This window comes from Ambystoma mexicanum, chromosome 10, assembly GCF_040938575.1.
Source record: "Ambystoma mexicanum isolate Mex_15411 chromosome 10, UKY_AmexF1_1, whole genome shotgun sequence".
In the NCBI taxonomy this organism is placed as follows: Eukaryota; Metazoa; Chordata; class Amphibia; order Caudata; family Ambystomatidae; genus Ambystoma; species Ambystoma mexicanum.
In genome coordinates, this window is record NC_090932.1 from 1,481,445,847 (window position 1) to 1,481,473,351 (window position 27,505).

General features: G+C 44.9%; 1 protein-coding gene across 1 annotated transcript in view; it reads left to right on the forward strand.

Annotated features, from left to right (window-relative positions):
* SETD1B (SET domain containing 1B, histone lysine methyltransferase) overlaps window positions 1-27,505 on the forward strand; it is a 993,120-nt gene that overhangs the window by 74,106 nt on the left and 891,509 nt on the right. Inside the window, exon 5 of the mRNA XM_069619589.1 lies at window positions 15,126-15,238. Coding sequence (XP_069475690.1) covers window positions 15,126-15,238 — 113 coding nt within the window. The remainder of the gene's footprint in view (window positions 1-15,125; window positions 15,239-27,505) is intronic.

Below are 27,505 nucleotides of genomic sequence, written 5' to 3' on the forward strand. Positions count from 1 at the left end.
TGCAACAGTCTCTTCCTCGATCTTCCTTTTTCCTCCCTTCGTCCCCTTCAACTAATCCAGAATAGGACTGTGAGACTTATTCTTGGCCTCAAGCCCAAAGACTGCATCTCCCCACCCTAATTTCTCTCCACTGGCTCCCGGTTGCTGCTAGGATCAAATTCAAGAACCTTTGCATCATCCACAAGGCTTGCAATCTGGGGCCTGGGACCCCACTACATCCAACTCTCTCCCTAAACGCCTCTTTGCTAGAGCCCTTTAGTCTGCTAGCTCCAACTCTGTCAATCGGACGCTCCTCTAAGCAAAGAGTGGGGGGTAGATGTCTCTTCTCCGCAGGAGCCTCTGTCTAGAATGGTGTCCCTGTCCCACTCAGGCTTGAGCCGGATCTCCTTAAGTTCCGAAAGCTTCTCAAGACCTTCCTTTTCTCCTCCTCCTTCACTCTCCCCCTCCCCTGCTAACACCTTCTTCTCCCTCATTGACTGGCTGCCTGGTTCCCTCCGATTACTACAGGGCTCCAGGCCCCCTGCCCAGTGTCACCTTCCTTGCACTTGCCTGCATTCCTTGGCACTTGCCCTCTGGCCTCCCATTAGCACTTGCACCTCCCCTCTTCACCCTTTTCCATTCCCACCTTCGCACTTGTTTTTGCGCAGATAGTCACTACCCACCAACCCCCTCGCACTACTTGTTCAGCACTTGCATGACCCGAATATCACAAGGCTTAGTAGGATCGTTATTGTATCTTAATCCCTTGTCCCCCGCACCCTCTTTTGTCTTGTGGCGCCTTTAAACACCATTTGTTGTATAAGCACCTTATAAAAAAATAAATAACTAGGAGCTGCTTTTAGCTCCTGCTTGGCCAATCTTAATTGTTATCCTTGTAAATGTATAACAAAGTAACTGTCTGCCTAAGTGATGGTAAACTCAGTAAGTGTAGGGGAATGGTTGTAGGTGACTTAAAGGGGGGACTATCCTACAATTAATGGAGTAAATGATAGAACCGCTCCTCTTGTCCTAGTCGCTCTCCTTCATTTTAGTCCCTTGTCTTGCTTCTTTTTCCTGGTCCTAGCACTTCATCATTGTTCTAGCCCCTCTCCCTCGCCCAGTCACTCAATCTCCTCCCTTTCCTCAGTCCCCACTCCTTCTCCCTTACCTTCCTAATCCATTGCCTCAGCCCCTCTTCCACGTTCTTCACCCGTCTTCCTCCTGTCCTCTTTTTCGTCCCAGTCGCTTGTGTGCCCACTTTCCTTGAATCCTCCTCCCCCTTTATTATTCAAGCTTTTTCTCTTTTATTATCATTCATTCTCTCACATGCCTGTGTCGCTCCCTCTCGCTGGGAAGTGGGAGTCTGGTTTAAATGGAGAAGCCGCAATCAGAATTCAATGCCGCATGTAGAGGTTATAAGAGGGCTGGACACTATAAAGCATAACATATTGTTATTGTTTATTTGTAAGGCGCTTATACACAAGTGAAGTGCTTCAAACCGCATCAATGCGGGAAGGGAATAAGGGAATACAGAAGACCTTCTGAGGCCTGGAAGTTTCTGAGATCTAACAAAAAGTGACTAACCTACTAGGCCTCGGCATCACTACTAGTGCAAGTGCAAGACCAGAAGGAAGGAGAGAAGGGGGGAGAAGATTGAGAAGAACAAACAATCCTTAAACTACTGTATTAGGCCAAAGACGTTTCAGATGGTGCAAGTGCATGACAAAGAGTGCAGTGATAAGGGGGCCCGTGGGGGAGGGAAAAGAACATCCAAAACCAAGCAAAAAAATAAAGCTACTGTACTAGGCCTGGCGAACTAGTCCTAGTACATTCAGGTCATGTTAGTGCGCAGACAGGAGTGCAAGGGAGGGGGCAGGGAACAAGGGCGCCCAGTACAGCAGAACCTGGATTAAGTGCAAATGTAATGTAGATATAATGTAAGCTATGACAGTATTTCTCTGGTATGCGGAGGCAACCACCCCTACACCTGGAAATGTGGCATTTCTAAATTTTGCAACTGGGCGCCTTGCTTTGTTGGAGGATTTGCAGTATACATGGAACTTAAGCTCTATTACATTTGCATGATATGATATTTTATTTAGATCGCGCCCATACACGGGTGTTTCAGAGCGCGAAAATGCATGCACTGAGTAGAGAAACTGCTTTAGTTGTCTCAGAGGCAAATGCTTGTATAGTGTTCAAATGTTTCTGAGCCATGATCATGCTATCAGATCCACCTTTGATCAATTATAATAAGCACGTTTACATAACGGTTAAGGCCCTCTTTGCATGGCCATGGCTTGAAATCTGGTGTTGGGTCTTGGTACAGCACAATATTTTCACCTTGCTGCAAATAGTAAGTTAAGAAGCATTGCAAGAAGTTCCCTATACGTTGCCTCATATATCATGTACGTCAGTATTCTATTTCAGCGTTGGACTGTACTACTATTTGGCGCTGTGGTAAAAAGATTGTTAGGGGTTTCACCATTCCATTGGACATTACCAGTCTGGGTATTTTTAGTTTAGGCTATTAGTTAGTGCTTTAGCGCCACCTATAAGCTGAAATGATTGCATTAAAGTACAGATAAATAGCAATGGGACACAAAGCTTGTAGGTTTTGTTTGTCCACCCATTGACTGCCCATGGCCGTGCTAATTCCTATGGCCATTCCCACCCAGTAAATGCCTCCTCATGGGAACTGTTTGAGCTCACGTTAATCAAGCCTTTCCGATAAAACTTTGCACTCTGAGTGCCTGGCAGTGTTTATTTATTGTTTGTGTGTTAGGCGCTTATACAGCAAGTACAATGCTGTTTCAAAGCGCCCACATGGCGAGGGAGTGGGGGGACAAGGGAGTGAAATACATTACATAACAAAATAATTAATAAGAGCAGTGGAGGGAAAAGGAGGAAGGACAAAAACCTACTATGCCCTGTGAGTATTCAGAATGTGCAAGTGCAGCAAGGAAAAGGGCATAGGTAGTAAGTGCTAGGGAGTCCGGGCTCATGGGTGAGTCACGGATGAAGTGCTTGTGTTTTTGAGTGGTACATGACCAAGGGCCACGTTGGGAGTAAGTGTGATTCTCCAGGGTGGAGGGTGTGCCAAGGCAGGTGCTGAGGGAAGACAGGAGTTGGGCACATTCTGTGTGGGTGGTCAGGGGCCCAGGGGATGCAGAAGGGCCCCAGACACCAATTACAGCAACTGTGGGATTAGAAAAGCAGAGAAGGGAAGGCAGAGGTGAAGTGGAAGGCCTTGAGGAGCTCCTGCTCAAGGCGCAGAGGCGGGGGAGGCTGTTCCATAGGAGGGAGCCAGCCGAGGAAAGCGGCCAACCTCATACCCTCTGTTTAGCCAAACACACACAGAATTGGTGCCAGGGGAACAAAGTGGTCTAGAGGGAGAGTATTTAGTAAGATAAAGTTGAAGATAGTGTGGTCACTAATATTTACTCAAGAGAGTTGATGACTTATTTGGGCTGTAAACATGCAACAGGTGTAATACGAATTTCTTAACCAGGTCTGCGTTCTGCCACTCTGATTTATTAAGCCCTATGCTTGTCCTTCACTGAAGTCCTTTAAAAAAAACAGCATTGGCAAAGCCAACAGTTTTGGCTGGTCTTTAAGTATTGGGTATTTGCCAGGCACAGGAACTCCTACCATTAATGAGCAGTTAATGCCACCACAGCAGTGGGGCTTTCCCATGCCTACACAAAAGCCTAAAGTGTTGGTATTGCCACTGCTTGTTTAACATTGCTGATCCCAGATGGTACAAAAACCGAAAGCGTTAAATGTGCCTCTTGAGCAGCCTATGTTTACGCTAGACGCTCACCTCTTATGTCGGGGTAAAAAGCATTGCTCCGAAACGATTGCACTCACTACTTGGAATCAAATGATTTTCCAGGGAGTAAGAAAATAATAAGCTTTGACAGTAGGGCTATTTCATGCTCATTAAAATATGTTCTTTCCCCTTAAAATTCCTCTTGACATCGGGCAGTAATATTATATTATTAGAGCTCCTACTTATGTCACTGCTTTGCTGGTCTCGGATTTGAAAATATAGCAGTGGAACCTTGTGGGTAAAAGCAGGGGAAATGCTTCTATATATTCTTGGTTTCCTGTTTTTGTTGGGCACAAGAGAGAGTAAAAATGGATGGTTATATGCTTTTTAGCCATAAGGCTTGTTTTGAATAAATGTATTCATAGGACAACGCAATGTGGATAGTGAGTAGAGACCCAGAAATTCTGATCATATTCTGTGGTGCAGTTATCCTGATGCAATTATCGTCCTTACACAAATAGAGGCATGTTCCCCTGGCCTTTGAATTACTTCATTAAAGTGGCACATGAACCCCTATTGGCATGTATTCTTAACCACTCCTTTTAGTTTCCATTAATCCAAAACAATTGGATCCCATCTGAATTATTTGACTACCACATCCGTGATAAGCGATATTTGTTTTTTGTAATAAACAAGTGTTTTACTTCAGTGGCATGAAACACTTTCTGCATTGTCTCTGGGCGGTGTCGACAAATTAATAGGGACAGTTAAACTTATTGTTTATCCTGAGGATACAAAGCTTTTTCTGTGCATACATTTTTCTCTGCACTGGAGTACTTTAGTTATGTACTATGGCATATCTTGAAGTCTTCTCATTTTTAAAGATTTGCAGTGGTTAAGAAGGGGAAATACCCTTGCAATCTCTTCAGAGATGGTAGCTCACAAAGTTTGTTTGTTTTTATTATTTATATTGCGCACCAGACCCAGAGGTATTCGGGCGCGGAAGCAGAAAGAGGGTTGTTCAACTTAGGTTACAGGTTACATATTAAAGATGGGCTACAGCTACGGTTACAGTGCTGTAGGTATGTTTACAAGTATACAGAGTACAGATGTGACATATAAATAAAGCGGAACAAATATACAAGGTATACATGAGATCGCAGGTGTAAGTGGGGTGAGGTTAGGCATCATGTACTTTTAGCCATTGAATCAGATTGGATCGGAATTGCCGTTAAGGGAGATCTTCCCTTAGGGGGAAGGGGGTTCCAATATTGTGCTGCTTTGACAACAAAGCTACTCCCACCAGATTTAGTGAGTTTGAATCTGGGTACTAACAAAAGGTTTTAGTTGGCTTTTCTTAGAGAGCCGAGAGGCAGTTTGCCTGGTGAATCTTTCTATAAGATATTGTGGGGCTGCGTGGTTAAGGCATTTGTGTGTAAGGGATGCTGTTTTGAGGAGGATTTTGTCTTTAGTGGAGAGCCAGTTAGTGGCTCTCCGGAGGTCTGATATATGGGCGTTTATTGGGAAGTTTAGGGCGGCTCTCAGGGCATTATTTTGAAGTGTCTGTATTTTGGCGGTGATGTATTTGTTACTGCCTATGTAGAGGGCATTGCAGTAATCTAGTTTTGACAGAATTAGTGCCCTTGCTAGAATGACGCAGTTATTAGGTGAGAGGAAGGGCTTGGCTGCTCTAATTAACTTGCAGGTGTAGGAGGTGACTGAGGCCATGGCATTCACTTGTTTGCTAAATGTAAGAGTGGAGTCTATGTAGAAGCCGAGGGTTTTAACTACTTTGGCCACAGTAATGATATTATCAAGTATGAAGGAGTCATAGTTGGGACCTAGTTTTTTGATGTTCGAGGACGTGCCTAGAATGAGGAGTTCAGTTTTGTCATCATTCAGGCATAGACCGTGGGAGGCCATCCATGCCTGGATGATGAGGTAGACTCTATTCACAAAGGCCAAATCCTTGTCATAATCTCCCGTCAGCGGGATGAGGATCTGTGTATCATCTGCATAGTTAGTGTAGGTGATACCTAGACCGTCTAGACCATCGAAAAGGGGCTTTGTGAAAATATTGTAGAGGGTAGGAGAAACGCATGATCCTTGGGGAACGCCGCATGAAATAGGTGCGGAACGCCGCATGAAATAGGTGCGGGGTCTGCGGCTGCTAGAAGAGAGAAAACTCGCATTGTCCAGTTATCTAAGAAGGACTGGATCCATGCGACTGCTTCATGGGAGAAGCAGGCTGCCGTGACCAGATGATTGCAGAGTACCAGGTCGAATGCGGCAGAGAGGTCGAGGAGTAGTAAGAGTGAAGTCGTACCTTTTATCTCTTAGTGAGTCTATTTGTGCCTTAAGGTCTAGGACTGCAGTCTCAGTACCATGCTGTGGTCTGAAGCCGGACTGTCGAACTCCTAGGAGGTGGTTTAGTTCCAAGTGGTGCTGAATTTGTAGGTAAGCTACTTTGTCTAGGATTTTCAATAGGAACGGCACGGTGGTTATGGGGCGGTAGTTGGTTGGGATGGAGCTGTCCAAGGTTTGCTTCTTGAGGAGGGGGAGGACCCAGGAATGTTTCGGGTTGCTAGGTATGGCGCCTGATGTGAAAGAAGCGTTTGAGTTTAGTAATGAAGGGTGAGAGTTCACGGGCAGCGTCTTTTATGATTTGGGCTGGACATGGGTCACCCTGGCAATTGGAGGGTTTGAGAGTGAGGATGACTTTCTCGACTTCTTTAGTGGAGACTTTGCGAAAGTAGAAGGGAGGGGTGTCCAGTGTGGGTGGAGAAGGAGTGGATTTCGGAGTTGGTAGAGGGTTCGTAGTAGCCTTGGAGGGGTAGCCTATATTGACAGTGTTTGGGACAGTTATGGAAGCTTTTTTGTTGATGATCTTCGCCTGAAGCATTGTTCTCTTATTAGCAAGGGCGTTTTGTATGCCTGTGCGGCAGTTCTTGTCCTTGGGGCAGGAGTCGGGAGCTTGAATAGGGGATTCTACTTCGTTTATGATGGCGAACAATTCTTTGGTGTTGGATTTGGCTTGAGTGATATGGGTGTTGTAAGATGTTTGTTTTGCGAGGATGATTTCTTTTTTGTAGAGGGTAGCTAATTTCTTCAGGTTATTTTTATTGGTGTCTGAGGGGTCTGATCTCCAAGTTTTTTCACTTAGGCGTTTCTTTTGTCTGAAGTCTTTCAGTAGTGGTGTGAACCAGGTATTTAGGTGTTGGCGGGGTTTGCTCTTCCTAATTTTCAGTGGTGTGATAGCGTCCAGAGAAGCAAGCATCACTTCATTGTACTTTTCTACCATGGAGGCTGGGTCAGACTGATCTGAGATGGAGTTTAAGGTGGGGAGAATGAGGGAGGGATCAGATTTTCAGGGGTAATATTTTTTTTGTTTCTGGTCGGTGCGGTGGGAGCTAGGATACTGTTGTTCATGGGTGTGGTGGCTTCTAGGGTGAAGGATACCATGTGATGATCGGACCATAGCTGGGGCATTATAGAGGTGATGGTGGTTGGGCAGTTGTGTTCGGCGAGCCAATCGAGGGTTCTTCCTTTGATATGTGTAGGATCTGTAATCTTTTGGGTGAATCCTAGTTCCTCAAGAGTGCTGTTAATTTGTAGGGCATTGGGGTCACGTGAGTCATTGAATCCAAGGTTGAAGTCACCTAGGATGAGACATTGAGTAGAGTTTAAGTTATCAGATAGTAGGTTCATAAGGTCTTCCTCAAAGGAACCTAGGGGGCCTGGTGGTCGGTATATAAGGTGGATGGTGATAGTTTGATTGTTGGCAATGGTAAGTTTAGCTGTGAGGGATTCAAAGGAGTTAGTATTATGGGTTGAGGAAAGTCTTAGGGCTAGGTGATTTTTGACAATTATGGCAAGGCCGCCACCTCTAGACGTGGTGCGATCCATGCGTATAAGAGTGTAGTTATCTGGGATGGCTAGCATGATGGCTGGTCCTGCTGCGGGTTGAATCCAAGATTCTGTGATGGCCAGGAGATCTAAGTTTTCATTTTGGATTATGTCTGTTATTTCAGTGGCGTGGGCTACCATAGAACGGGCGTTTATTAGGGCGCCTTTTATTCCAGGTAGGGTGGTTGGGGCAGAGGGCGGCTGGATTTTGTGTTGCCATTTTGGGGGGAAGGTGGATTCCCTAAAGATTCGACTGTTGAGTTGTAGTCGGTGTTGGCCCAAGTTATCTGAGTGTGGTGGAGTGTTGGTGGTATGCAAGGTGTGCCTATTATGATTGGAAGCGGGTTGGGCGTTAGAGGGACATACATTCTTGGGAGTCTAGCGCGGAGTCTTAGGTTTCGCTGTTGGAAGCTGCGAGGTTTAGTGGTCATGTTGGCTAGCTCCAGGGGTACACTTCCGTGAGGTAGCTGGTTCTGTGGCTGGGATGAGTTCATGTTGTGAGGGGTGGTCAGGTGGAGGATGGTTCTGAGTAGAACTGTGTAGAATAGTGGTAGGTACATGGTAAGCTTGTGTAGGTGGCTGGAATGCTAGCAACCTAAGTGCCACTTTGATAGTACAGGTGAGGATAGGTGAGTACTGTCTGGTGGCTGTTGGACAGATACAGGCAATCTAAATGTGAGTTTGCTAGAGTAGGCAAAAGTACAGGTAATCTAAATGCGAAGTTTCTAGGATAGGCAAAAGTACAGGTAATCTATATGCAAAGTTTCTAGGATAGGCAAAAGTACAGGTAATCTATATGCAAAGTTTCTAGGATAGGCAGAGATACAGGCAATCTGTTTGCTAGAGTGGGCAAGAGTACAGGCAGCCTAAATGTGAATTTGCTGCAACAGGCTGCCTGAGTGCAGTCTACTGGGACAGGCAGGGATAGGTGGGCTGGTAGCTAGTGGGCAAATACAAGCAATCCTGGCTGCAGAAGTAACTAATGGGCATTTGTAGTCAGCTTAAATGCATGCATGCTCACAAAGTGGCTTACCTCATTATTAAGTTGCGCAGAGGGAAAATAAAGTGCACACAAAAGCTAACCATTTGCGCACTTATGGAAAAATAATTAGAGGGAACATTGGTAGAGACTAGCAAAATAAAACTCCCAATATCGGTTGGGCCTGCAGGGAATTTTGTAGCCCATCGACTTAAAAGTCCAAAAGAAAGATGTATCTTGGCGATCTAAACAGGCCAATATATTTTCAGCATCTTTAAGACTCAACAAATATCTGTGATTTTAACCAATTTACGTAGTCCTATTTTAGGTTTTTCACCAACGCAAATCCTCGTGGGCACTTTTTCTACGCTACCCTTGTATTGCTCTGTAACTTTGAGAGAAGTTTTTTAGAGGCTACCAGATTGTGTCTTTTCTGAGATGGTGCAAAGGTGCTTAAGAGGCCTGAAGGGTTCAAATTCGACCAGTCTCACTAAGGTACCCCCACCTGAGTGATGCCAATCTTCTGTAAGTAAATTAAAATGTATAGCCATCGAGGGTCTCCACATAACAGAATGGTCGTTCTCGTGAATCTCAACAGTTAAGGGAGCTGCATCACTCATTTTTAAGTTAGTGTGCCAAACAACTGATAAAACAATCAATCAATGATCACTTCCCAGCTGAACAATTGCCTCCATATTCGAAATGTATCAAGTCATTTGACACAAAAACATAATCCAAAGTCGATTTACTAAAATCATACCTTGTATAACGGGGAGCACTGTAACCGCTGGTACTATTTATTTATTATTTGCTTGTTAGGCGCTTATATAGTAAATGGATTCTTTTTCAAAGCACCCATAGGATAACAGGGAGGGGACAAGGAGGTTATCTCTGTCTCTACCTGTGGTGTTTCCCAGGGGTCTAACCTCTCTCCCTGGCTTTTTAAACCAAAACCTGGCACATGCTGCTCTCTGCCCCAACTTTCAATGCTATGCGGATGACAGCTCATTTTCAGGCTCCCTTCTGCCACCTCTTCTCCTTCTCTCATCTTTGACTGTCTGTCCGCTATCCAGGAGTGGTGTGCCGCCAACAATCTCTGCCTTAATGCCAGTAAGACTGAGATTCTCCTCATTGGCACACATGCTCCCTCCTTTCCTGTCACTCTCTGGCCGGCCTCTCTTGGCCCTCTTCCTTCTCCCACTTGTGAGGCTAAAAACATGGGGGTCCTCTTCGACTCCACTCTCTCCTCACATCTCTGAGGTCTCTAAGAAGTCACACTACCAGCTGCATCTCCTCAGAGGTATTCTTCCTTTCCTCTCCTTCCCTCAGAAGCTCACTATCCCCAGAGCTCTGGTTCTCTGTAGGCTGGACTACTGCAACAGCCTCTTTCTAAATCTGGCTGCTTCTACTCTCCGCCCTTTGCGACTCATCCAGAACAGGACTGCGAAACTTGTCCTTGGCCTCAAGCCCAGGGATCGTATCTCTCCCAGGACTGAAATCTCTGCAATGGCTCCCAGTGGCTGCGAGGATTAAGTTCAAAACCCTCTGCATTGTCCAAAAGGCCTTCTGAGGGCTGGGGCCTCAATACCTTTAACTCTCTCTTTGTAAATATCTTCCTTCTCGAGCCCTTCACTCCTCCGCCTCCAACTCCCTCGGGGTCCGTCGCTTCTCCAAGCAACGAGTCGGTGGTAGATCTCTTTCCTCGGCTGGGGCCTCCCTCTTGAACAGCCTCTCTGAAACTTGAGAACCATCTCCGGTTCCGGAAGCACCTCAAGACCTTCCTCTTTGCTTCTGCTTTCTCTCTTCCACTCCCCTGCTGAACTCCTGGTTGGAATTGAAACTGCACTGGTCACCCAGGCACCCTCTGATCTCGGGCCAAGGTCCTCTCCCCGCCAGTTGCACTGGTTGCCCGCCCCCCCCTTGCAACCCATGCACTCGGGGTCTGTTTCTGTATCCCTGCAGTCACCTACCAGCACTTGACACTTGATGTTGTCCTTTTATTTATTTATTTGTATTTGTTTTACTGTGTGATCCCATGTACTGCTCTGCCCCCTCCCCTTTCCCCTCGCACCTTTCCCCTTCCCTTGCACTTGGCGATCTCAATGTCACCTGGCCTAATAAGAGTGTTGTCTTCCCTTTGTTCCCCCTCCCTTGCCTCATTGCGCCTTGAAATACTTGTGTATAGGTGCGTTATAAATGCCATATCATATATCATCTAACTTCTTTATTCATTGTAATGAGACTATTATAGTGCAGTTTCAATGTTACAATCAGTTAACCCTCTCCTTGAAGTCTGAAAATACCCACTTTTTGCAGATTGTGAAGGTCTTAGAAAGTGTGAAAATGGCAGATGGTGTGCAATGAAAGACTCCATATCATATCATATCATAGCATAATAGAACATTGCAGAGTGTCGGGCAGTACTGTGGACGGCCCAAGCAACTTCAGTGGCTGGGAGCAACAGGGGAGAAAATCTAATGTTGGTTCTACCACAGTTCTTCCGCTATACTAGAATCTCTGGTGCACTGACTGGCTGGTGAGACTGTCTGCCTGTCAAATCAAGTGTAATGAGACTGGGGGAGGGCCAGTGCAGCAATAATGCAATTCTATGTGACAGCAGTGGAGCCACTAGCAGAGGAGCACCAGGGTACACCAATTTGTCTCTACACGTATTAAAACTGTCCTATTGTAATGGTGTAAACGTAATCACTTATAAGCACTCCAATGTTTGCAGTCGAAGTCGGGGTGAGTTTACATTATTTGCCAAGGATCACGCACTTACGCTAAACAGCGAAGCAAGGATTTTAACCCACTCTGCAATTTAGGCACGACCACCTTCTTCCACGCTTTACTTGGAACAAATATTTAAGTTTTGGGTGTCAATACCTACAATAATACTTGCCTACAGAGTTTACTTGCAAAATAGACAAATTGCATAGTAAAGCATCATGACAACATGTAAATCCTTATAGCAGCATGGTGGGCCAAAATAATATCAGTGTACCTTTTTATTGTCCACATCTTGAATGGAAAACAATAAGATGCAAAATATCTATTTACCCATTTTATTTTCAGCACTTTAAGACACACAATAAAATAAGTTTGTGATCAACTCACTTAGGTTTGGAGATTCACAAAGCTCCAGCGTGTTATGTATGGTTTTAAGAACATTCAACTAAGGACATCAAAGTAAAATGTATTTTTTAGCATATCAAGATATTAGACGTTATGGGTATGAAGACATTTTCAAAGGTTGCTTTATTGTGTTGCTCGCTTTAACTGTCACAGATTTGCAAGGTGACTGGTGATCTTGCAGTTGGAAAAATTCGGTATTCGCATAATTGACCTAAAAACATTTGATCCAAATTTTTTGTCCTTTTTTTTGGTCAAATCTAATTAAATATATATGTATATGGGGTAAGGGTATAAATTAGGTTGAGGGGGAGGTTGCGGGGTGGGGTGGGTCTCCCCCTCTATTTTAGACTGCTAAAAAGGTCAAACAAATTTGATCAAATGAGATTAGGTAAAAGGTTTTGGTCAAATAGACCCAAACCAAATCTATCTGCTTGGGTTGGAGGATCAAGCACTGCCTGTTTCCCAGACTCACAGCCCCCACCCTGAGACACACAGGATGTGTCCCTGGCTCTGCAGCCTGCAGTGCTGTAACGAACTGACAAGACGTTTCTTTTGTCATCAGCAGCATAGCCTTTCTTATGCATGGTGGCGAATTTCCGGTTTGGGTCCATTTGACATAATCACACTTGATGGGATTTATTTGATCTTTTTTTCGGACTAAAATGTGGGGAGAGACCCCCGATAGCCCCCCACCTCCCCTCAACCTAATCTATACCTATACCTATATATATATATATATATATATATATATATACATATATATATATATATATATATATATATATATATATATATATATATATATATATATATAATTTTTTTTGAAAACCCTGAACCTAGGTCCAGGAAAGGCGGAAGGCACTCCGGGAAACAGTCTTGCTTGCAATAGTCACAGCAAAACACTGAGGCAGGAAACCAGGTAATGTCAGCCAAAAATCAATACTTTAATTCATCAAATGTCCAGGACAGGAGAAACAAACACAAAAAACGATGCGTTTCGCGGTAACAGACCGCTTCTTCACGTTTAGGGCAACAGACACAATAGAAGGACTATTTATACAGTCATCAACTCTATGACTTCTGTGTAGAGAGTCTTGCACACTTTCTTTTTTGTCTCTTATACAAGTTCGCCATCTTGGAATGGGTTAAAGCGTGTTAAAACTCATTAAGCTTAATAGCAAAGAAAAACAAAACATACTTTTTCGGACATGCTTGGCTGACCCAGGGCGAGCGATTATAGTTATCAAAAACCGCTTTATGTGAGGTTCTAGTAAAATTAAATAATTTCATGCAGTATCTAAAATAAAGTGCGTAGTGCACACATTCTTTTAAATTCTTCGATTCAAGTGTACTTAGTTTAACCCGTTCAAATACCTTTACCAGTATTCACGAGCTGTGCAAAATTTGCAAAATACAACAGATGTTGTCAAAGTGCTATGTGCATTTGATAACATGAAAATTCAATTTACAGTTTATAAAGTGCCTAGTGCATTTAGCTGCCTCACGACATAATTCTATGTCAGAACATGATAAAGTGCTTAATGCATCCTTAAAAACAGATGTATTTTACACTTGAATCATTTGTTACTTGCATGAATTAAAACCACTTTTCCCAAATCATTATTAGGGCAATTGCCTACACATAATAAAACCTCACTTACAAAAAGCCCCATATAATGTAGCTAACCTTAAAAAAAATTATAGACCAATAGGAGTAAGAGATAGATTGAAAATAAAGACAAATGTGCATGTAACTGTTATTCCATTGTGTTGCATTAATACTTCAACAAAGAATATCCGTTGGTTGCCCTTACAAGAAAAAGAAGTGAAAGAGTAAAAACTAAAAGACTAGAGAGGTCTGGAATTCTTGTGAATCTCGGAATGGTAAAAAAGTAAATAGACCCTCTAATCATTGTAATTGTGAGAAAACATAACACCCATGTTTGAAACAGACCAAAAACCGAAAACAATCAAATACATTTTACATGTGGGTTGACGCAATCCTATAAATGCAATATATTATATATATATATTTTTTTAAATTTGTCTAAAAAAAAAAGGTCAAACGTTTTTAGGTCAATTATGCTAATATGCAGATTTGCCTCGGAAGGAACCAAATGCGCCAAAAAGCATGTTCCTGATCCTTTGTACTGTTAAAGGGCACGGAAGCCCCGCCCCTCAGCTAACATTTCCATGGTACAGGGGCTTCAGCCCGGTCAGCTCAATGACGTTGCGCGCCTGCCTAGAAAACAGAGCATCAGCAGAATAGTAACAGTTCTGCGGATTGATCCAGGCAACCCACTTAATCCTGAGCTCCCACCAGGCCGCCGGACTGCCAGACTGCATACTTCCTGCGCGCTGCAAAAACTGTTTGAATCCCCCAGTAAGGCAGTAGAACGCTGAGACACCAGACGAGCTCAATAGAGCTCCTCACAAGCATCTTGTCCACTGACCCTGCAAGCCTGCACACTTCCTCCACTAATTAATAAACTGCAAACCGCAACATACTAAACATTGCAATGGCAATACGTATAACAATAAAGTATTTCCTAGGATCAATTCCAACATAGAGCTTTTGTAAATAAAATGCCGTATGATCTATGCACACAGTACTGCTTGGCCCTTTACATATTGGGATTTGTTGTTCTATTTGTGCTTTTGTAATTATGCCCACGGATATCCCATCATGCCACATGCTGTTGCACACAAGTGCTAGTGTGTGCTCTTTTGTAAGCTGTGTTGTTTTAATAACATGATACCATCACTTACATGACGAAATGTCCCACCAAAAGTACCAATACCTGATTCCATATTTCCAGATTTATAACCGCAGCACTCTTAATTTCCTGTGGCCATGCCTGAGAAGGCCACCCAGTCCTGTTAATTTCTCCTTGGATTCTGGGACGACTCTATTTATTTTTTTGATATTTTCCTTTTGAAATTTAGAAAAACTACAAGTCCCAGAATAGAATTCCAAACAAAACTAAGACTAGGTCGCCTTCCCGCACATAGAATCGGAAAACCTAAGCGCTCTGTAACTGTGAAACTGACTGCTCTCAAATTCTAAGAATCCTTTGGCATGACTAGTCCACTTGCAATAATCGCACGCAGAAACCAGTAACTTTTTGTTTACACTTACATTCTGGGATTGTGTTTAAATGAAATGCTAACGGAAGTGGCGCTCCATTCAGCTGCAAGTGGTTGGAGACATGTGAAATGTGTTTTAAGCAAAAAATAAACACCTTATTAAAGTGCCCAAAGGAGATGATTTCCATTGGTGTATCAATCTTTTAAAACCTCAACGTCCACAATGCTGCAGCTGTGTTGATTGAACTTTTTCTTTCCGATATGTAGGTGAAACCAGGATGCGGTTCTACGAGCTGCTTGTTAACGGTTTCTACACACCTCAAACCCTGCCTGTTGGCAGCGAGCTGGATGCCTCGCCAACTGTGAATGAAGTGGCCCAGGTGTGTTATAAAGGAAGCAGCATGTATTTCAGTAAAAAAAAAAATGTACTTGATGTAAACATGAACTTGCATGGAGAAATATTAAGTAAAACAGCTGTATGTATTGGGATCACACATTGTTTTAAAAGATAATTCTTTAGCATCCGCGCATCTTTAAAAGATTTTGCTCTGTAGAGTTGACAGTTATTTAGTCGTCTCGCTTAGTGTCACCAAGGGGCAACAGTTTAACCTGATTTTGAAATAAATGTTAACATACAAAAATATATTAAAAAGTTGGAAACCAATCCCTGCACGAGGAACATATATACGGACGTTGGCACTTTCCTGTTTCTTTAACATTACAGTGTGAATTTATTTTCACTGTATGCAAATATTCCCACCGTGTAGATTGATCTATTCTGTTTATGTAACTTTTTTCATGCATTTAACATATTTGCATGCATGCTGTTCAAAATGATTATAAATATTGTAATTGACGTTGAAATGCGAACGAAGAAAAGCATGAGTGGAGCTAAAGCCTTTTATATGGATACTAAAATGAATTCAATCACCACTTTTATCTCTGGAAAGGTTGGCTTCTGTGACTCTTTTTTTGGCATACGAGGTTTTGACTAAGAATGTAAAACAGGACTATATTATGAGCCATTTAATGTTCACATTGACACAATATCTATATCAAACATTTATTAAGACTAAAAGGTTTGTGGTCAGATCACACAATCTTTAGTTTATACATGGAACTATGATTTAAACTCTACCTACGTGAATCTCATCACCTAAAACCTTTTGTCCTCCCCTCTGTGTTGGTGCAGTGCTTTTTCGACACGGTATCTGATTGAATTGTGCCAATCCCCTACAGAAGGGCTGATAGGGTATTTCCATCTACTCGGCATTATCTTGTGAGTGAGCATTGTGCCCCTCTAAACTGTGCCTTTATGATTGAAAATGTCTTCTAGACAGACCTTCCTCTTCCCCAAGTACAAAGACACCACGTTTGTTTGCGATGTGCGTGTACAGAACTTCAGTGGTAATCCAGCCGGGCAGTACTTGCTGCCATTCCAAAGCAGGTGAAGCAAATGTATGCGCATAACCCATGCACATTTTCATGTCTCCCAGGCCCTTTCCAAACATTCTTTCAGGTGTCTAGCCAGCATGATGTTAAGATGTTTGTACTGGCATGCTCAGCCCATTGAAGTTTGTTTATTGCTGGCACATCATGATAGCCACTCTTCTCTCGTCAGTTATTTGCCCATACCTGACATAGCCTTCCATCATCTTCTCAGTCTCTGGTTAGTAGGGTGTAAGACACTGAGGTTTGACTGCCGGTAGCTTAAACAAGATCCACCGTTCGTAAATGGAGCCATCTGGACCAGTTTAGCTAGTGCTTTTCTTAGTTTTCTATACGCTCTATATGCAGCCATCCATACATACCCTTTGTTTATTTGAAGTCTTCAAATATCAGCCATTTGTGTTCCCCATTCAAACTATACATTTACTCATGAATGACAGTTTCTCAACATTGCCACTTCGACAAATAAGGCACTTTCTAGCCCTCAAACTATTGACATTCTTAGCCAGCCACCTTTCAGGATTCCTTCAAACAGGAGCTGCAAGTCCATAATGGGGCGTGGACGAGCTTAACCAAACCAGTCCATTGAAAACCTGAGCGCTTGCTTAGAATTAGCGTACCTGACAGAGCGCTACTCTGTGACAGTGTTGTGGGGAAATGAGGTTCCCTTTGGGTGAAGTAACTCAGCTGCACAAGGGCAATTTATACATGCAATGCAGAGGCCTTTTGCTTCCCGGCCTTGCATGGCTCACTGGCCCTGCTGGCGTGGGTCCTGCTCCCAGAACATACTCAAGGGTTAAGAGGGCATGGGTGGTCCGTCCCTGTGAAGGCACCAGGAATCAGTGAGAGGTGTTTGATACCTCTCCCTGAGGGGTGATCTGGCGCATATTTTGAAGCAGCTCTGGAGTGAGCGGGAGCCTTAAGCAGAGCCAACGATCATTAAAGCATTTCATTCATTTAAAAAAAAATAGCGTGCATGTATGCAAGTGAGTGATTGCATGTTAATGAATGTGCGTGCTGTATGTGTCTGTGGGCCGAGTGAGGTGGGCCTGTGTGATGGTGAAAGTGAACGGGGGTGAAAGTGAATGATTGCTTTCGAATGTGCAAGTAAATGAATAAAGATGCCAGTGAATGTGCAAGTAAATAAATAAAGATGCCGGCGAATGTGCGAGTGAATGAATGGTGGAGAATATGTGACTGAATGAATTCTGCTGAATGCGTGAGAGTGTGAATGGGGTATGTATGCTAGTAAATTGTTTAATCTAGTGTGTGTGTGTGTGTGTGTGTGTGTGTTTTTGTGTGCGCATACGAGGGGGATGTATGGGTTCAAGACTACTTATTTGAATGTGCATGTGAGGTTGGCTGGAGGGCATTGGTGCTCGCAGCCAGCAAACACATTCTTTTTGCTATGTCATAACGTTTCATTGCAACACTAATATGAGTGTTCTTGCAAACGTGGGAAGTATTTGGGAAGCCAGCAAAGACATGTTTTCTGACTATGGCCTGGTATCTTAAACTGGCATTAAGGGAAAAGCCAACATGAGTGATCCTTCATATTGTGGGAGAGTGCTGGGTGTAACCTGTTGAGCTTTGTTCCCGTTGAATTCCTGTGAAAACCGGGGGGACATTAAAAGTGGTATGTAGTCTCAGCCCCCAAATTCTGACTTGAAGGAATACGCCCCCTAGATAAGTATGGATAATTGGGGACAGCTAATCGTGCCTTTGATCTAGTTTATTTTATTTATTGGTCACTTGTTAGGCGCTTACTGTTTCAAAGCGCCAGTTGCAGGAGGTCCTGGGTCCAGTGGTCGTTTTCCATGCCAGATTTTGGTATGGCTAGCTTCGATTCTTTGGTCTCGCAGGACTAACGACCCACATCTGGAGTAGCAAAGTGAAGGATGACTGCTTAAACTCAGTTGTAGGACACCAAAGCCAATTTAAGCGTGGAAATTTGGTTGGGTGATCCCGCACAGGGTCATGCAGGCTTCACGTTATAGGCGGTATATAAAACGCATTCCAGGCTGGCCACTCTTCGTAGTGGAGAACAGCAGCAGCAGGTGATCAGGTTTGAGTTCCACCCAGGATGGCTCTGCAGTGTTCCAACACTGGAGTGATCCAGCAACCCTTTGGATGTCCAGAGAGGAGCAGCAATCGTGATTGGTCAATCCCACTAGGCTGAGAGATGAAAGTGACTGATGGACCGGGTCCACTCTTATACACTCTTGTTGCTAGAAGAGGGCCCAGAGGTTTCCAAGTCGGTGGTTTTGGCAGTGTTGGTCTGCAGCGCAGTCTTCTGGTGTTCCTGCTTTGTGACTTCTGTCTTCCGACTTTTGTTCCTGTGAGCAACATCTTTAATGGCTTCATATAGCACCCCGATGTCTATGGGCTGCAGTGCGCTCTACAAATGTAAATAAATAAATATCTCCTTTTATCTTACATTCAGACTGGGTGCGACACAAGAATTCCAGTGGTGAGGATCTGCACCATTCAATCAGGCATTAACACCCAGCTACTCCACATCTGCCCATTAACAGACATACCATGGCTGGAGTGAAAATTGGGACCAGACCATGCCAAGACCCAATTTCACTCACACAACATTGACTGGGAGGTCTTGGCCCGACACTGCAAAAGTGTATGACCAAGTAGCCTGTGCTGCATTAAAAGTGAATCGGAATGGGAAAAGCTCTATCGGTATTGGGAGCCGGAAGGTCTCCTCAGTGCACCTTAAACTAAATGAGTACAACAGGTGAGTGGGGCTAAAGCACCTGTCCACAAAACCCATAACACACATGCTCAAGGCCCCATTAAAATCAATGGAGAGAAAGTTGCAGTACAAAAAGGACACTAACTGGTACAATGAACATATTGATGCAGTTGGTTTTGCCCCACGAGTATAGCTTGATTGTATCCCATTAGTCAAACATGTTCAGCTTCATAATGCTTGTTGTGACCGCCGGTATCCACAGACCGATATACTTTATTTTCTTTTTCGGGTACCCCCCTAAATTGGAAACCGTACAGTAGTTGTCAATGGATCCAGTAACTTATTAGACCTAGACCAGTTCATACTGTAGCCACATACGCCTCCAAAGGTGTCTGAACTCAAGACTGACCATGTGCAAAAGATATTCCTCCAAGGCCAGAAGGTTATCCATCTATAGCCATAGTCTTTGCAGTGTAATGCCACATTCTAGGCTCGCAATACAGTTGTCACACTGTATTCTAATGCCAGTGGTTCCATTGCTATCATGAACAGTAAAGGTGACAGTGGGCACCCTTCTGTTGTCCCCCTCTCCAGTGTGAATTGTTCAGATATTGACCATTTCTCAAAAGGCAGGTGGTAATATCATGTTGAGGATTTTTCACTGATGCCAAATCCAGGACATCAAGTAGGGCAGGTACTCCCACTCGGGCCAGCTAAGCGCTTACTCAGAATCTCTGACACAACCGATAATTAGTCCTGTGTCCCACTACAATTTCTCAGCATTTGTAGTAATTTCCTCTTGTAATCTGTCACATTCTTATGCGACACAAATCTGCACTGGTTCAGGATGACCAGATTTATGGAATAACCTCTCAAGTCTCTTATCCAGGATCTTCGCAAACACCTTTTAGTCTGTGTTGTCATGCATCTCCTACATGCAATTCCTACCTTATCTATTCTTATGATGATGACGTGCCTCAAGGTTTGTGGAGAACACTCAAACCATTGCCAGCATTGGCAAATACAGAGTTTTGACTTTGTGTATATGTGGGATAATAGATTGCCAGGCACTGTTGTAATGGTGTGACCTGGCCATAAAATGCCAACAGTTGTAAAATGGTGCGAGTACCTGCATATGATAGTGCCTGGAAAAGGTCCTACTTAATACCTATATGTTAGCCAAAACTATTGGCTTTGCTAGTGCGATTTTTAACAGGACTTCAGTGCAAGGAACATATTCCATGACACATAGTGGTTATTGATCAAGGGGCTGGTTGATGACACCACTGGGTGACCTTTTCATTAGTCCATGAATACATTTACATCTCCAGTTATGCCATTTACTCTGCGGACTACTTAGAAATAACACTCTATGGCCGTATACAGCAAGTATGATGTTGATGGAGCTAGCTACAAAAGAAGGCACCCCAGGATTAGCATGTGAATGGGTGGGTAAATAACCAAAAACCCACAAGCTGTATCTCCCTGCTCACATCCAATTTCCCTCCTGTCCTTGATTTAATGCAATAGTTTAGGCTTATTGGTGGCATTTACGCACTACATTGTAGTCAAAACTGAAAATGGCATGTACAAAACCCTGCTGCAAATGCTTTAGCAGCAACTACTGAATGTCCTTCCTCCCTACAGGTTGGTTACTCTAGTATTTTAGCAGCTTGTCCCACCAAGGTGGGAAGGCCCTCTCCCTCCTTCAACCTCATTTTCAAAGTTGTACAGCTGGGCATATACCTACATGAATTGATAATCATTTCGAGTATGCACATAGAGTTGCATCATACAGTTGTATTCTGGCAACTATTTCCTCACTCTCTAAATCTCTTCTGTGTTCCAGTAATCTCTCCTTGCTCAAAATAGGTGGGTGCATGTTTGGAACTGGGCACTTTCATCCCAGCGAGAGAGAATTTCTTTTCTAGAGACTTCAATGACATAATCTATAGGAATCTTGTAGGAGACGTAAGCCTCCTTTAGCTCCTGTTCCAGTTGGATCATGTTCCAGTCTGATCATGTCTATCTCCTTTCTTATCTTACTCTGTGGACCCACTAACCTAGCTGGCTCTATTCGTTTTAATTCACTCTACCATGTCCTTATTGCTGTGGTCATCTAGTCATGCAAATGAGAGGAATCTAGGTGCCCGTTGGGCTCACAGATGCACGGGCTGACATCCAGATGTAGCCAATTCAGTTATTCATGTAGCTCTGTTTCTCTCAAAGACGTAAGGAAGAAATAAAGGCAACCTTGGTGTATGCTGCTTAATGAATGAGGTTTTTTCTCTCTGTTGGATTTGCAGTCCCCAGACATCAGAGGATGCCTTTTCCAAAATCAAAACCTTAAAAGCACTTAATGCTCTGCCTGGGTGTAACATGGGGATCCATGGCCTTTCCTGGACATTATCTAATACATTGCTCAAACTTTTTTCCCCTTTCTCCTCCAGCCCCATTCACGCACATTTAGGAAGTCCTCTGGATGTGTTGTGCAACCTTGTGAACAAGACCCGATCCCTCGAAGTGAGGGCTTGCATGTTACAGAGAAGCATCCAGAAATTATGATATTTTAAAGTAATGGGTTTCAATGTTACCATTGTTGCCATGAAGGGGCCGTTCTTGGAAATTATGAGGACAACTCAACAATCCCTGGAATTATGTGATGAGACATTCTTTACCAACCCATCCCAAGTAATAATCCCTGGCCCTCGTCATGTTGGTTGGTCTCTTGCAGGAAGGCTGGCACAGCTCATATTAATAAGGTACGCGATATCATGAGAAAATGCCACAACTGGTCTGTGGGGCACAGATGGAAGCAGACTTCTGTGTGTCTTATTACACCGTTTCCAAGATGGCGCTGGGTTTTTCAGAAGTTTAACACTGAACACACCGCTTCAGCTGTTTCCAAGATGGTGCCTCTCACCCATTGCGCGTTTGGTAAAGAACGCCGTGCAGAGGGATCGGATATAGGCAGCAGAAGCAGTAAGTGCATTGGGTTCCTTCTTTCTTGAGTACTGACGCTGCCCCTATCCTGTCGTCCCTCCTGTTCTTGTTCTCCGTCCCTGGCGCATCCTCTTCTGAATTCCCAGTTCCTATGCCTTCTTCAGCCCTATTTCCTTGCCTTGTACTTGCCTATGCTCACCTTCCTACGTTACTTGCATCTATTTCCGTTGCTGGGCCTTGCCCTTCTTCATTTCCTCCGCATTCTATGTTGCCGGATGGGAATTGTCCATTTGTGGAGCCGACTACCACCATCTCCTTGTTCCTGTGCATCATCAAGGGATTTCTTCCAGAGGAGGGTTTCCCAAGGTTTACACAACCTCCTGTTGCCAAACAGGGATCTGATATTCCTGGGGATCCCTCTTCCAGCATCAAACATGGTATAGATCACAAATTAAGGCTAGTGCTCGCTATATACCTGACCGTAAGCGACTTTTGCCGAAAATGGACCAAATGCAACAATTAGTTGCCGCTGTACAGGCTGTAAAGGTTTTCAAAAGTAAAGGGCTAGCCCCTGTTTTTTTGTTTACGGGTGGCTTTCACATGTAAATGGGGAAGATGCATGTATCAAGACAAAGTGAAGTGAAAAGCTATCCCTCCCTCAGATCTCCAGTTCAAGTCACACCTCTATTTCCAGTGCATATATATCATTAGGAATGCACTACACCATCATGTTCTTTTTGGTGCTAACAAGATAATTTAATTTGTACTTGTTAAACACTTTCCAAACATACCCCAGCTTGTTTCTTAGAAAAACTACTGACCCTGAGGGAGTTGGTGGAGGAGCGTGAAGGGCTCGGGAGGGAAGATATTTAGGGAGGGACAGCTGAAGGTATTTTGGACCCAGGCCCCAGAAAGCCTTGTGGACAAAGCAAAGGGTCTTGAATTTAATCCTTGTAGCCGCTGGGAGCCAGTGAAGAGATTTCAGGGCTGGAGAGATACGATCTCAGGGCTTGAGGACGAGGACAAGTCTTGCAGTCCTGTTCTGGATAAGTTGCAAAGGGCGGAGAGTAGAGGCAGGTAGATTTAAAAAGAGGCTGTTGAAATAGTCCAACCTTGAAAGAACCAGGGCTCGAGAGACGGTGAGCTTCTGGGCGAAGGAGAGGAAAGGCAGAATACCTCTGAGGAGGTACAGTAGGACGTTTGACCTTTTTGAGACATCCGAGATGTGGGCAGAGAAGGAAAGCAAGGAGTCAAAGATGACCTTGAGGTTCTTGGCAACGCAGGTGGGGGTAGGAGGAGGGACAAAGGAGGCCGGCCAGAGAGTGACAGGAAAGGAGGGTGAAGATGTGCCGATGAGGAGGATCTCGGTTGTCAGCACACCAATCCTGAATGGCAAATAGGTAGTCGGAGATGAGAGAAGGAGAAGAGGTGGCTGAGGGAAGCCTGATAATTAGTTGAGTGTTGTCAGCATAGCACTGGAGATTTGAGCAGAAAATGGCAATTCAGTGGTCAAGAGTTGCCAGGTATTAGTTAAAGACCCAGAGTGAGAGGTTGGACCCCTGGGGAACACCGCAGGTAGAGAGTGAGATGGAGGAAAGGAAGGACCCAAGTTTGACCTTGCAGGGTCGATCAGCGAGAAAGAGGTGGTCAGCCAAGCCAGATTCTGATCGGTGATGCCCAGGTTGTCACAGAGACGGTTGAGCAGGATGTTATGGTTGACCGTGTCAAAGGCAGAAGGGAGATCGAGTAGGACGAGGACAGAGGGAATGTTAGAGTCAAGGTTGGAGAGCAGATCTTCATAGATGTTCAGGAGAGCAGTTTCCATGCTTTTGGCAGCTCTAAAGCCAGACCGATGGTCGTGGAGACAGCCAACAGAATCAGAGTGGAGGCTAAGCTGAGAGATGGCCAGCTTTTCCAGGAGCTTGCCTAGAAAAGGAGTGGTGGAAATTGGGCAATAGTTAGCCGGGCAAGAAGGATAAGATGTGAGTTTCTTGAGAAGGATGCGGAGGAGAGGGCTCCAGTGGCGAAGGAGAGTTTGCAGAAATTAGCCAGGGTAGGAGCGAGGGTGTCAATGTGGTCCTTAATGGCTTTAGAAGAACAGGGATGAACCTGTTTTGACAAGACTTCAATAGATAGGACTTGCCTAGTGACCTCATTTGGGGAGAAAAGAGGAAAGGAGGAGAAAGAGGGTGGAGGGTGGAGAGGTTGGACAGATGTCCTGGGTTTTTGAGATGAAGTAAGAGGCAAGGACCGTGCAAAGGGCCTGGAAGGCAACAGCAGGGGTAGAGACTGCCGCAGGGTTGGCCAGCTCCTTGCAGATTTTCAAGAGTTCGACCAAGTTGTTAGATGCTGCAGAGACGCAGGCTTGAATGTGGGCTCTCTTCTTGGTGTGGACAGAGAGTCGGTATTGCCTTTTGGAGCAGGCGATAGGACAGTTTGTCAGAGGATGAACAAGAAGCCCCCCATTTCCCCGCAGCCACCCTACAGTTACGTTTAAGTGTAACTACGTCAGAGTCGTATCAATAATTGCACTTGGCTTTGGGCTTGAAGCTGATCCTTATGACAGAGGCAAGAGTATTGGAAATAGAAGAGTAGAAGCCTCCAATGGCACACGCTTCATGGGCCGGATGTCCGAGAATGTAGGTGGAGGTGTTGGGATAGACTTGGCGCGGGGGGCAGAGAGGGAGAGATGAGATGAGAGGAGAGGAGGGAGTGATCGCACCAGGAGAGGGGAGTGGTCAGAGGGTTGGAGAGGGAGAGGTCAGAGGAGACCAAGACAATCAAGAGTGAGTCGGGCCAGAGGGGAGGATAGAAAGGGAGAGGGAGTTGCAAAAGTAACGGAAGAGTACCTGCTGGGGAGGGGTATAAATCGGAGCTATGCCCTGCGGAGGTGAAGGAGCCTGAGTTGGGCAGAGGAGGAGGGTTAACCAAGGGGGCAGAGGAGGGGACAGCAGGAGATGAAAGGAAATTGATGAGGCGAGGGAAACGCCTGTCAAAGAGGAGGCAATTGGCCTGATGGCCTTGGACCATGACAGTGCCATTAAGGTAGACATTAATGATGACTTCAAAGGAGTTGAAGGGAGCCATGAGAGCTTCCTATCGGGTGCCACCATTAATGGGAGAGGAGGAGACAGGACAGAGCACAGAGATCATATGAAGAGTCCATAGATCTGGGAAGGAACGAGAAAGAGGATGTCGGTGAGTGTCTGTCTGGCGGAAGCACTGGAATAGGTGTCAGCAATAGGGAGACCAGGGTTTGAGGCCACAGTTCTCGAATGTTAGAAGGGTCCTGCCACTTCTTTAATTGGGTTCACTTGGCATCTCTCTCTTTACCAAATGATGCAACGAGAAAGATGACTCGTGCTATTTTCTGATTTCGGGTCCCAGAACTTGCTTCCTATCTCTTCGTTTTTGGCCCACTTAATTCACTCTGCTGCCAAGTGTGACCATAAGGACGATGTCTCTCTTCTTGATGTGGGTCCCCGACCCTGGTTTCTCTCACTCTTCGGTTCAGCTCCATTGGCTCACTTTCTCGCCAAGTACTAATACTAGGGAGATGCTGTGCTTCTTTGTTAGGGTCCCAGAGCCCTCTCTGGTGGTCAGTGGTTCTCGTTCGGCCACTGGGCTGAGCAAATGTTCTGCTACTTTAAGATCCTCTTACCGCCTACCCTGCGTCCCTACCTGACCTCCCGAAACTTCTCCATACCTGCCACTGGGATCGGCTAGCTCTACGTTTCTTCCTGGGATCTGGCATTCTGATGGCAGCACCAGTGCGTTGTGCTTCTCTACTTCCCGACTTTAGCCCTGACAGCCGAGCGCTTGGTCCACCTGTTCACGGCCGTGCCACTGCACGGTTCTTCAGGACTGGCAGGGAGGTTGCTTCCTGCTTGACCTCCTCTGGACTAACACGGCTGCTCGCCTGCGTCCGCACTCTGCCTGGTTCTTCACTGGACGCGATTTGAGACTCCTGGGTTAGTTGTGGGCTAAAAACAAATGGCCCTTCTTCTGGTTTCCTTTTTATTATGCAGGCTCCACCCGGGCGCAACGTCAACACCTGCAATTGTGGTTGTCATGCCAGTCCTTATTCCTCCTACAGGCCACCTTGTCCCAGTACTTGGGTCAGACAAACCGTGAGGGCTCTCAATGATCTTTGGTTAAGTACATGGGCTGCGCTCACTATGGGAGTTTGTGTTGGAAGTGGGGTCTGAGGACTGAAGGGGTTTATAGGGCATGTGTGGAGGGTGGGTAGGCTGCGTTCCCCACAATGTTTTCCCTTTTCCCCTTTCCCCAGAGGGGAGGTCTCTTCACATGAGATCCTCCACCGAGTACCACCCCCAGGGGCACTATCGGGTGGTTGCCTCTCCACATTGGCCTCGTGGGAAGGGGAGAAGTGACATCTCAGGATTCGTTGCAAGGCTTTGACTGTAGAGTTCCAGACCGTAAAAAAAAATACCACCACCTTAAGACAGATGGTGACTCAACCTCATATATAGTCGCCGAAATTCCTCCTGGTCCGCTTCCTGGTGGTAGATTTTATGGAAACCCAGTGAAGTTCAAGGAATTTATGGATGCCTGTACAGTTCAATTTACTTTCAAACAGTAATCTTTCCCAAAGGACCATGCAAATGTTGGGTATATGATCTCCAATTTAGCTGGCAGTGTGCTACCATGGGCTATTCCTTTGGTCACCACTGACAATCCTGTGTTGGATTCTTATCAGGGATTTACTACAAGTCTTTGTTAGGGAGATATTTCATTTTTATGCCAAATCCCCTCTACCTCTGAGACCCCAAGCACATTTTTCTGGACTTCTGGACCCTTTTCTTGTTCTCGTGACGGAGGGCAGCCTTTTTACCCCCCTCAGTCATTCTTTTTTTTTCTCTGACCATGGGAACCCTTTTCATTGTGTTTTTACTTTGGTTTATGGAGTCTTGCTCTCCACCATACCTTTTTAAGGCATCGGGTTTACTTTTGCATCACACAGCACCTTTTGTATAGTGTTGCTGGGAGCCCTTTGGGGTCTCCTTTTTATATTCTTTTCAGCACACCACCCTATGTGGAGTGCTGAGGGGAAACCTAGACTCTCCTTTCTCATTGCTCCTGTAACATCTCTTTTACAGTGACAAGCATACATTTTTGGCTGGTGGTATTGGATGCGTTATACCTACCTTTGTGTAATTGATACTCGCATTCTGTCTCCACAGTTGCAGTTATGCAACGAAGGGTCACCATTGACCCAGAATGGTGTCGTCTTTCTTTTTATCGCCATTTCTTGTGTGGTTGTCCTTTCTTGTTCCTTCCTCTGCCAACCTGGATGGAGCAGGTCCTGGTTTGAGTTTTGTCTTTGGTTTGGCAGGAGTCATTTGTGAAGCCTGCCAAGGCTCAAGTGTGTCTGCGAGGACAGGAAACCGGGGAGGATCCCGAAACTCTGCTATCCTTTGTCTTCTGGTGTGCCTGAGATAAACCAGTGCCCACTGGGGGACAGCCACCTGCCCTTTTCTGTAAACTGCAGGAAAAGTTTGCAGAGGATGAGTGAGAATTCCTGATA